General features: G+C 36.6%; 1 protein-coding gene across 1 annotated transcript in view; it reads right to left on the reverse strand.

Moving 5' to 3' along the window:
- Positions 1-64: 64 nt before the first annotated feature.
- The window catches only part of cdk17 (cyclin-dependent kinase 17), a 59,738-nt gene continuing 47,670 nt past the window's right edge, over positions 65-12,132 (reverse strand). The window contains exons 5-17 of the mRNA XM_048156423.1: positions 10,527-10,652; positions 7,920-7,976; positions 6,994-7,108; positions 6,814-6,908; positions 6,648-6,710; positions 6,393-6,516; positions 5,333-5,453; positions 5,130-5,227; positions 3,733-3,838; positions 3,312-3,354; positions 2,972-3,062; positions 2,713-2,790; positions 65-1,757 (exon numbers count right to left, since the gene is read on the reverse strand). Coding sequence (XP_048012380.1) covers positions 1,720-1,757; positions 2,713-2,790; positions 2,972-3,062; positions 3,312-3,354; positions 3,733-3,838; positions 5,130-5,227; positions 5,333-5,453; positions 6,393-6,516; positions 6,648-6,710; positions 6,814-6,908; positions 6,994-7,108; positions 7,920-7,976; positions 10,527-10,652 — 1,155 coding nt within the window. The 3' untranslated portion in view covers positions 65-1,719. The remainder of the gene's footprint in view (positions 1,758-2,712; positions 2,791-2,971; positions 3,063-3,311; positions 3,355-3,732; positions 3,839-5,129; positions 5,228-5,332; positions 5,454-6,392; positions 6,517-6,647; positions 6,711-6,813; positions 6,909-6,993; positions 7,109-7,919; positions 7,977-10,526; positions 10,653-12,132) is intronic.

Genomic DNA, 12,132 nt, shown 5'->3' on the forward strand with positions numbered 1-12,132 from the left:
GAAATACACACAAACACACACACACACACACACAAATATAATAAACAGACGACAGAGAGTTCGCTGTATGAAACAGACCATGTTTACTTCACTGATTAAGAGAAATAAATATCTGCAGTACAAAGAGTTAAACGGTCAATTCAACCGACAGCCGGTGTTCTGAAAGCGTCAGTGTTTCACGGAGGCGGAGCATACAGGACAACACGCATTCCATGCGTCACGTATACACGTAATCACGCACGCACACACTCGCGCACGCATTCTCCAGAAACAATCGACTCCGGTTTCACAATATTAATTAACATCTGTCAGTTCAGAAAAACAAAAAAAACAAAGAGTCATTTAAAATCTGATATCTTCTGCGTTCTTCATGTTTATAAATGCTGGGAAAAAGAAACATTGGTCCAACGCTGCTGTCAAAAAGTTTTTTTGTTGTCGTCGTTACTTTTTCTTTTTACACACACAATATCTTTTTTTCTCTTCTGAGTAAAATCAAGCACACATGTGGGACAGTCGAACTCCAACATGCCACTTTAAGATACCATTATTCACAGAAGAGTCAATATGTAACATTAAAAAAATCTCTTAATACTGTTAATGAAACTAGCTCATCTTCATAGCCATCACTTGCATGGGGCTCTGTACAGTTACTAATCTCCATATTCACACATTTCTCAAGCGTCTCACACACTCGGAAGCTACAGAGGAGCTCTATTAATAGGAGAAAGTCATTTGCAACTGGTTTTGTGAATGTATCAGGAACTTTCAGAAATTAAAAATCTGACAAACAAGCACTTCAGTTCCGACAGGAAGTTATCACTGTGAATGAATGCAAAAGAGGGGAAAGTTAAAGAGAGATGGTCCGGTTCTCAGTTCAAAACTGTGAGGTCACAAAGTTCCTGCTGGTCCAGTGTTTGTTTTTTCCACCCTCGTTTTGCGGCTTTCTGAAGCCCACCTGGTTGAGATGGTCCCTGGTTGAGCAGGCCGTCCACGTGACGCGGCCTTTGAGGAACATATCCACTCTTTTTTTCTTGAAATGATGCTTTAAAGTTTGAGGAATTAATATTTGGGAAGGAAATGGGGGGGGGGGGGGGTTCAGTACATTTGGTTTGTCTTGAAGCGAAATCACCATGCCAGGAAAAGCAAAAGTAAATTCAAAACACTCGTATACGGCATTCCACCTCTGTCAAACAAACACAACAACAAAGGGACAGCTGCGATATCAACATTTTGACAAAATTCGAATGGTTCTTTAAAAAAAAGAATTAAAAAAAAATAAACAAACGTATAGACGTGGGACTGATGTGTCCGAGACAACCAGGAGGGTCGCGCAAGAGTGAGGAAGTTACAAAGAGACAGTAGTCAATTAGCAGCAAAACAACTCCTCCGTCAATAAATATATACACGTTCACACACCCTAAGCGTCACACGGGGGTCCAGATGAGGGGGCCGATGGGCGTTCTGGCTCAAGGCTGCATGCTGGAGGCGGGACACTGGGGGGGGGAGAGACAGCGGGTTCATCTGATCCCCTTTACCACGCATGCACACACAACAAACACCCTCTTCTCAGAGAGCGAGGGGGACTAGTCAGTTAGTCTATACAACACAGTCACGGATTAAGAGCCATCGACCTGATCCGTCCAGTGTGTGTGTGTGTTTGTGTGTTTGCTTGTGTGAGAGTGTGTGTCTGTGATGGGCAAGAGTGTGAGGGAACGCAGATTAAAACAGCATGCTCTGCCGTCTGTTCTTGCCGTTTCCTAGAGGGAGAGACAGAAGGAAGAGGAGAATGAATAAATTATAAATGTTTAAATGAATATGTAAAAAATAAATTACACCCACACTGTATATATAGTTATTAAATGTATTAGTTATATAATTATCATTATATATATATATATATATATATATATATATATATATATATATATATATATATATATATATATATATATATATATAAATAATTTAAATTAAAATTTATAATTTATAAAAAGTTATTAGATGAGAGAACAAGGTGCACAAAGGTACAAAATAATTCTAAAAATAATAAATGCATAAATAAAAAAATATAAATATATAGATAGATATATCTATCTATCTATAGAAAATACATTTATTAAATGTATTATATTGTTAGAGAGAACAAGGTGTACAATGTTACAAAATAATTCAAAGCATAAATATTTAGAAAATATTCAACAGAATATGAATATATTAAAATGATATATATAAATTTAAAATATATATATTTAGTTATTAAATGTATATTATTAGATGAGAGAACAAGGTGCACAAAGGTATAAAATCATACAAAATATGACTTAAATATTTAAAAATGTTAAAGGTATGAAATTATTATATTTTAGGATATTAGTTTGTTACAAATTAAAATAATAAATTTAATAAAAAATGTAAAAATATATATTTAAAGACATTAATTTTGATAAAAAAAGGAACATTTATTTTATACAATAGTTATTGTACTGTAACTGCAAGCAGCACAGCTATCAGTTAATCTTAAATTTTAAAATAATCGCCTATTAATTGACCTGGTCAATATATATTGGTCTTTTAAGATCAGTGCCTCCTAGTGTTAGTTCAAGAAACTACTTACACATATGACATTGAGTATTAGCCCCTGACCCATACTGGTTCACCACTATAACAGTTTGTGAATATGTATGCAGAGCACTGATCAAAGCAAACACACACCTGTCTCTGGGTACGAGGAGTTCCGGTAACCGGGGTCCCTCTGAAGCTGCACTTCCTTCAGTGTAAATATGGATATGTCTGCAGAACCACAGCACAGCATGAGAATGAGGATTTACGAGTGATTATGGGATGTGTGTGTGTGTGTGTGTGTGTGTGTGTGTGTGTGTGTGTGTGTGTGTGTGTGTGTGTGTGTGTGTGTGTGTGTGTGTGTGTGTGTGTGTGTGTGTGTGTGTGTGTGTGTGTGTGTGAGGGCACTCACTCTCTGGCAGTGTGTGCACACGCATGCCCAGACTCTTGAAGTAGGAGTGTTTCATCGATTCATCTGCAGAGATCCTCTTCTTGGACTCATACTATGGAGAAAACATGAAAATAAAGGAGGATGGCTCTGTTAGACTGATAAAGGGTTGAGTTTATTAATATCATTCATGATTAATTCATGAATATAATTATATGTTTTACAATTTTAAATAACCTGGCCATGTCAAAATCAGATTGCAGGAATTATTAGCTCTGAATGAAAAATGTCACTGACCCTTATATAATTGTTTGATATAATAAGTGTATAATTAATGCAATCCATTGTTCTGGCACATTCTTACCCTTAGAAAGGACAATAACAGCTCTATTCCTTCAGTATCCAACCTGTAGATGGGAAGAGAGAGAGAGAGAGAGAGGGAGATGTGACCATTGCCAGTTTGACAAATCAGACTGGCAAACGTAAGGAAGGAAGCAAACGGCCTCAGAAATTCCACAGGATATCCTGCTTTACTGGCACGCACACGGGTTTCTAACATACACCAGAACGTACACACACTTTCCCACAGCAGCATCAGCACACTCACACACAGGCTTTGAGGTCATGGTCATTTGCTCTGTGTGGCAAGACAAACACACTGAAGCCACAGCAAAGTCATTGAGTACACCAACTCTTAACAAACACACTGTATGAAACAGCAACGAAGCACCTGTACACAACCACCCACCCACACACACACACACACACACACACAGTGCAAGTACCTGGGTGCATGATTGATGAAGGGCTGAGGCTTGTATTTGGGGAAGTTGTAGGATTTGAACTCTTCAATGGACGAGATGCCGGGCCAGTTGTCCTCTGTCGGTGTACCTGATCACACAAACACTTTTTACTTTAGACTCTGCCTGCATTTTAGCACTACTTGAAAAACATGGCTAACACTTTCTAAACAGAACTCATTTATGTTGCTATGGCTGATAACTGATATGATGGCCTATGTTATGGGGACAAAACGTCCCCACAAAGATAGCAGTATCCAAAATGCTTGTCCTTATGGGGACATGTTTTGGTCCCTATGAGGAAAACAGTTTATAAATCATACTAAGTGATGTGTTTTGAAAAGTTTTCTGTGATGGGTAGTTTAAGGGTTATGGGGTAGAATATACAGTTTGTATAGTATAAAAGTATATATATATATATATTTATTTTATATATATATATAAAGAATAAATATATACTTTTATACTATATATAAATAAAAAATATATATATATATATGATATATTGTGTATCCATACCAATTCAGAGTTGATGAAGATACTTTTTAGATTTTACATTATACTTAAATTCAGGGATCAAAATACAATTTTATAGATATTGCAAAGAGCCAATCTCTAGCAAAATAAATTTGCGATAACAGGGAAAAGTGTATATTTACTATAGAAATTTCCAGAATTTTTAAGATTCTAATAATAATTTCCATTACTTTTCCAGGACTGAAAACCTGGGTTATTGTCGTTGTAACTAATGTTAAAACTATTAAAAAGATTTCAGTTAATTGAAATAAAGCTGAAATAAGAATAAAATATAAATATAAGTTGAAAAACAAAAATTAAAATTAAAATTATTAACTGAAAATAAATAAATAACTAAAACTAAAACCCTTTAAATCAAGCCAATAACCTTGGCATTGCTAGTGCCATACTCTAAAATAAAACTAAAAAACTAAAATAAAACTAAAATAATAATAAAAAAAAACATATATGGCCATTTGAAAACTATTTAAAAACTTGATAGTTTTATTAAAACTATTTCCACACCAAAATGAGCAGTGGAAAGCATCAGGTGAAAGTCATCCGGACAGGATTTCAGCTGAACTGTGGTAACCTACCATGTGATCTCACAGTTTCCATGCTAAAGTGTGTGTGTTTGTGTATAAGACGCATAGCAGCTCAGATGGTTGTAGTTTGTTTTTAAAGCAGGTGAGAAGCATTTCTGAGTCTCAGCACTATGACTCGTCTGGTGTGAGTGTGCGTGTGTGTGTGTTTAGTGTCGTAATGTCTGGAGTTGAAGTGTGCGTTTCATCACACAGGCTCTGAATTGAATCATTTAGTTGGAGAGCTGGATGTGAGCGTGTGTGTGTGTATGCGTGTCTGCTCACCCAGTAATCTGAAGATTAGATGCAGCTCATCTTCAACGGTGGATCCTGGGAACAGTGGCCGACCTGCAGCCATTTCATAAAATATACATCCAACACCCCTGAGACAGACAGGGATAAAGAGAGAGGATAAGAGAGAGCGATTCTCTGCAGACATACAGGAGAAGACTGAATGTAAATGAGCACTACAACACACAAACACACACCACATATCGATCTGTGTGGAATACTCTGAGGATCCCAGGAGTACATCAGGAGGTCTGTACCATAAGGTCACCACCTCATTAGAGTAGGTCTTCGTGGGAACAGACTTGGCTCGTGCTAGACCTACAAACACACACAAACAAAGAGCAAAGAAATATTATTTTACTTATATATAAATATATTAATTATTAGGGATGTGCCTGAAGCCTATATCTGAATCAAAAAGGCATGGAAAATGAAAAACGCATTGGGCAGAGCCCCTAAAGGGACATGGTCAGGCTTGCTGCAGTAGATTTCACTTATGAGACATGCTGTAGGGATGTGCAACGATTAATTGTGATTAATCGTTTCCAAAATAAAAGTGTGTGTTTACATAATATATGTGTGTGTTCTGTGTATAATAGTTATGTATATATAAATACAGACACATACATGTATATACTTAAGAAAAATTTTAGATTTATATATATATACAATATTTATATTTATATGTACTATAAAATATATATAAATATATATATTTATTTAAACATGCATATATTTCTTAAATGTATACATGTATGTCTATGTATTTATATATTCATAATTATTATACACAGACCATGCACATATATTATGTAAGCACAGACTTTTATTTTGCTACATCCCTAGACAAGAGTGAGGCGAGATGACTGACAGGACAATGGCGGAAGATTTGGTGCGTAACAGATCCTGAGGAATCAATGACAAATATCTTATAAAATGTGTGGTCAGTACCACTCCTCCCTATACACAGAGTATGTGTGATCATGAATTTGCGAGCGAGCGCGCATTCAAAAGCCATTTTAATACCTCGCATATGTATAGCGGCTACGTGATGCCTGCAAATTATATACAATATGATTACCCAACTATATAATTGCGAGAGAACGTAAATGCATTAAAATGTATTTTTTTCCTCCCATTTCATATTTTCATATTCCGTAGAGCATGTAATTTCCTTTCCGGACATAGTATTGGGCTTCGGGCACATCCCTACAAATTATATGTAATATTTATTTGATAGCACTGTGCTAAACATACCAAAGTCAGCCAGTTTGAGTTCACCCCTCTCATTGATGAGCAGGTTCTGTGGTTTCAGGTCCCGGTGCAGAACCTTACGTCTATGGCAGTACGCCAGCCCTCGCAAGATCTGGAACAGGAAGATCTAGAACCACACATGGACTACAGGTTAAAGACCACAAACAGAATCTGCTCTAATACACAACAGTTTGCTTTGTTAAATCCATTTGGAGCAAAATAAAAAGCTTGATAACTGCAAGCAGACATGGGACAAACCTTAACGTTGTGCATACTCATGATGTTTCCACAATCGTCCATGTACTGCTTCAGATCTTTATCCTACAGGAAGCCATTGGAAAACAAATGAATAAATAGAACGAGAAGCACATGAAACAGAATGGCACACAGCAACAAAGAGGAGCAGTATGAGACATTCGCTCACCAGGTACTCAAAAACGAGAGTGAGGGATTTGTCCGTGTGGACAATATCATGAAGCGTGACGATATTGGCGTGCTTTAAATCCTTCAATAATGACACTGAAAGAGAGAAAATGGCAGGATAGATCAGAGCAATATTAATATTACTATCTTAGAGACAGAGAGAGAGAGAGAGATTCCTCACCCTCTCTAATAGCTGTGCATGGAGCGCCCTCCTCATGTTCCAATCGGATCTCCTTCAGAGCTACCAGGTTGTCCGTCAGTTTGCTCCGCCCCTTGAATACAGTGGCATACGTCCCCTATAATACAATTACAGCCATGATTAGATTTCAATATACACAGTGTTTTGTGGACAGTTTTGGTTAGCATAAAATATTTAAGGATCATTAAGGATTTTTCACCAAGTTTTACACTAGGGATGTAGTTAATATATTAACCATTTACTGACAAGTATTAACTAATGTTACCGATTTAAATAAATTAAACATTTTTGTACACAAAAAAAATAGTACTTTGAAAAATTGTTACACTAGGGATTTAGTTAACAGATTAACCATTTACTGACAATCATCAACTAATGTCAGTTTAAAAAAATAAATAAATAGATAAATATTACATCAATATCGTACAACTAAAACTTTTACACTAGGGATGTAGTTAACAGTTTAACCATTTAATAATAAGTTCAAACCAACAATTATGTCCCTATTGTACAACTAACAAAAGAAACAAATACTTTGGGTTGCACTTTATTTTGTTCCCCTTATTACAATGTAATTATAGATTAAAGTACTGCATAATAATTAACATGCTTACTAAAGGGTTAGACAAGTTTTGGTTTAGGGTCAGTTGCATGTAATTATAAATAATTTACTGTTATTACTATAGTAAGTACAACTAATGTGTAACAAGAACATGGTAAAATAAAGCGTTAGCAAACTTTGAAAAATATCTTATGTAGTCACATGATATGGAGACTGCCATCAGTGACCAAAACCATCTCAATAACCCCCTTATTATGAATACGTTCAGTTATATGATTATCATTTATTGCACTTTTAAAGACTATTTCTGAGAGCGAAATAATGAAATGTCAGTATTAGACTGTACCTCTCCCAACTTGTCCAGTTTGATGTAGGTCTCCAGTTTCCCAAAGCCGATTTCTGACTATAAAAAGAGAAAATGACAGGGATTGCTTCATTAATGAGATCTGGTTAATGCTGAACAGTCTGCATGTGTTCAACAGACCTTATCAGTGAGAAACACGTGTCTGGAGTGTTGCTCGCCGTCTCTGATATCTGCAGCCAAAATCACTTCCCAGACAAAGCCATTAATCACACACACACTGTATCCAGACTCCCACGGGCACCAGGGGGCACCAGAACAACAACATAAACCCCCTCTACTTTACACACATGGAAGGTTGGAGGTGGGGACGACATAGATGGATGACAGCTAAGAACAATGGATGCCAAGTAAACCCAGACGCAAAAGCAGGGAGCTTTTCACATGCAAAACCCCCTATGTATGCGGCCAACAGACAAAGAACATGGTATGCGTCTTTGTGCTCAATTGGAGAGTACGACACAATGTTCGTAGCGACACACTGGGTTTCTCGTTCATGGGCCGGGTTTATCTGCAGCAGGCCATGTTGTTTTGAAAAGCTTGCTGTGGACAGTGTACTCATTAACTCAAGCTTAAAATTCTTCAGACGTAATCTTTTACTCTTAAAAGAGTGGCTCAAACAAGCAAAAATGTCCTTTACTCGGCCTCATGTCAGGCCAAATTTGTTGGACTTTCATCTATGGAACATAAAAGTTCTTCACGATTGTATTTTGTATACAATAAAGTATGTACAATGAGATTTCAAACAACTAAAAAGCAGTTTAAAAGTAGCCCATACAGTTTGTGCATTATATTTCAATGAGTCTTATAAAGGGCTTATGATAGTTTTCTCAGTGCTTCTGAAATCTCATTTGATCAGATCACATTTTGTAACCAATCGTGATGGACAAAAGTTAGAACTATAGAATGATAGATAGAAATGACAGATAGAACGATCGATAGATAGAGCTGCTCAGCTCACAGTGATGATTGGATGGATTGATGGGAAAAGAGCTGCTAGAATGATAGAATGATAGAATGATAGAATGATTGAATGAACGAACAATCAATCGATCAATTAATATAGATCAAAAGAGTTTGGATGGATGGATGGATGGATGGATGGATGGATGGATGGATGGATGGATGGATGGGTTAGTCAGTGGATGGATGGATGGATGGATGGATGGATGGATGGATGGATGGATGGATGGATGGATGGATGGGTTAGTCAGTGGATGGATGGGTTGGTCAGTGGATGGATTGATGGATGGATGGATGGATGGATGGATGGATGGGTTAGTCAGTGGATGGATGGATGGATGGATGGATGGGTTAGTCAGTGGATGGATGGATGGGTCAGTGGATGGATGGGAAAATAGCTAAAACAACAGAACGATAGATGAAACGATAGAACAATAGATTGAACGATATAGCTGCTCAGCTCACAGTGATGGATGGATTGATGGGGAAAAAAGCTGCTAGAAAGATAGACTAAACAAACAAACGATCAATCGATAGAGAAATTAATAGAGCTACTTGGTTCAGAGTGACGGATGGATGGATGGATGGATGGATGGATGGATGGATGGATGGATGAATGAATGGGAAAAGAGCTACTAGAATGATATAACGATAGAACAAACAAACGATCAATTGATAGATAAATTAATAGAGCTACTCAGCTCAGAGTGACAGATGGATGGATGAATGGATGGATGGGAAAAGAGCTGTTAGAATGATAGAACGATAGAACAAAAACAAACAAACGAATGATCGATCAATCGATCGATAGAGATAGAATTTTGGGGTGAAATATGACCTGCACATGTCAATGACATTCAACCAGAAAAATCCTTGTATACAAAAGCATTACACGTTTAACAGATCATATATTAGAAACCCAGAATAGGACTAAAAATAGTGCTTTCTGGAGCTTAACAGCTCCTAGTTATTGTATGATTCCATTGCACTGATGACTAAAAGCATCTTATAGATTGTGCAAAGCATCTCCTGTTGTGTTTCACAGAAGAATGAATGTCAAACAGGTTTTGATACAACATGAGGACGAGTAAATGCTGAAACAATCATCATTTCCAGGTGAACCATCCATTTAAACGGATCTAAAACACACCATTAGCGTCACTCAGAAAGCACTTGTTTTTAAAAGTATCTTTCTCAATGTTTAAACCATTTTCTCTCAGCGTGACAATGGCTTGCTGTTTGACAGCCATGTAATCGTTTTAACCCGGCCAGACTGAATAATCTGCGTAAATCCCACGTTGTGTTTGAAACAATAAGGTTTATTAATCTTGAACACCAAGATCTCACAGCCATTCATGTCAATGGGGAAACCTAAGATAGAGTTGTGTTGCTATGCAGCATGGTTGCTAGGTAGACATCCCATCATGCTCTGCTCCCGATATGCTCAACAAAGAGATACACGGCATATTGCCAAACCTAAGATACAGTGATTCATTTACTTCTGAGATAAAATGAGGAGATTTCCCATGTTTAAGTGGTTTAGAGTAAGCACAAAAACATATTTGAGACTAATAGGGAGCAAATATGACATTATAAAGATGACCTAAGGGTTTATGCAAACAAACTTACCAGTGAGGCTCTACGCGATCGTCGACTGAGGGGTTGGTCAAACGGCGGGCTGCTCAACTGTAGCTTTTCCAGGTAACCGTCAGGAATCCGGATATCAGCAGGCAAAGACAAGCGTTTATTCAGGTCCTGAAAAATCACACACACACATATGCAAACAAGTCAGTCGCAAAGGACAAAATTAGCTGGGATCATATCAAAGTTGGAATCAGATTAAAAATTGATGCTTGGTGACTAATTTTCATTTGATACGTGCATCTCGTCTGAAAGCATTGAGTGTGTGTTTTAAATAAGATAGCGTGACTTCATAAAGCCGTTCTCAAACCAAAGCATTAGCATCTTCCATAAATAACCCTCCATCAGGCTTTGAATCTCCTCCATTTGCATCTCTCTCACATGTCTTTTTCTCCACCCACAGGCTCCTTATAAAGAAGCGTGCAGCATGAAATAAACTCACTGGGCAGCACATTAGTCCATTACTTGTGTACTAGTACAGGCTGAATGAGGGGTGAATCATTTCACCCCAAAATCAAAAGAAACTCATAACAGCCTGGATTATTTTTTTTAATAATCTTAAATTAAGAACATTCCCTCCTCGATTCTTATTACTGTAATGCAAAAGAAAACAATTTGAGCTATTATTTATAGGCTCTAGACAGGATGATTTTCATAACTGCCACTGTAATGAGAATCAATCATCAATGACATCAAAAACTCAAAAGTAAAAAGGGATTAAAGTATTAAAGGGATAGTTGGGATATGTTGTTCCATACCTGTATTAGTTTCTTTCTTCTGTTGAACACAAAATAAGATATTTTAAAGAATGTTTGTAACCATACTAATGTTTTGACACCCACTGACTTCCATAGTATTTTTTTTTTTTCCCCACTCTGGAAGTCAGTGTGTGTCGTCAACTGTCTGGTTATCAACAATAACTCATACAGGTTTGGAACAACTTGAGGGCAAGTTAACGACAAAATTTTCATTTTTGGGTGAACTATCCCTTTAAGGGGAAATGACAAAAATCTTACAAACATGTATGTAAAGGTCTTTATAACAATATTTACATGCATGTTGCATGCATTTACTATAGTAATAACAGTATAACAATAATAAAATGTGTAATTACTGATTACCATAATGCCATAATTTTAATCAAAAGCAGTGTAACAAATGCTATTACGACATTAAATACTTTAAATGGATATTTTATAATACTTATTATTTATTAACAATAAATATTATGGATGTTTATTATTAGTTTTATATTACATACATTATCTATTTCCATGATAAAGTAACGAGATTTTGGGGGTAAAACGAGCTCAAATGCCCTGAAAATGAGATAAATGTCAAATTTGAAAAAGATAATAGTACAATATTTTCTTTATGAAATTTCTTTGCTCTCTTACTTTTTAAGGGGTAAAATATGACCTGAACACCTCTTCATGAGATTCACCATATAAATATACACATTGTTAAACAATATCTACTTATTTATTGGCATTTGTAAACGGTGCATTTAGCCACAGTAACCCAATTCACACAGCAGGGGGCAACAGAACCCCGGAGACAGAGAGAGTGAGGAACACATGGTCAAATAACTAGT

Source organism: Megalobrama amblycephala, linkage group LG14, assembly GCF_018812025.1.
Source record: "Megalobrama amblycephala isolate DHTTF-2021 linkage group LG14, ASM1881202v1, whole genome shotgun sequence".
Lineage (NCBI taxonomy): Eukaryota > Metazoa > Chordata > Actinopteri > Cypriniformes > Xenocyprididae > Megalobrama > Megalobrama amblycephala.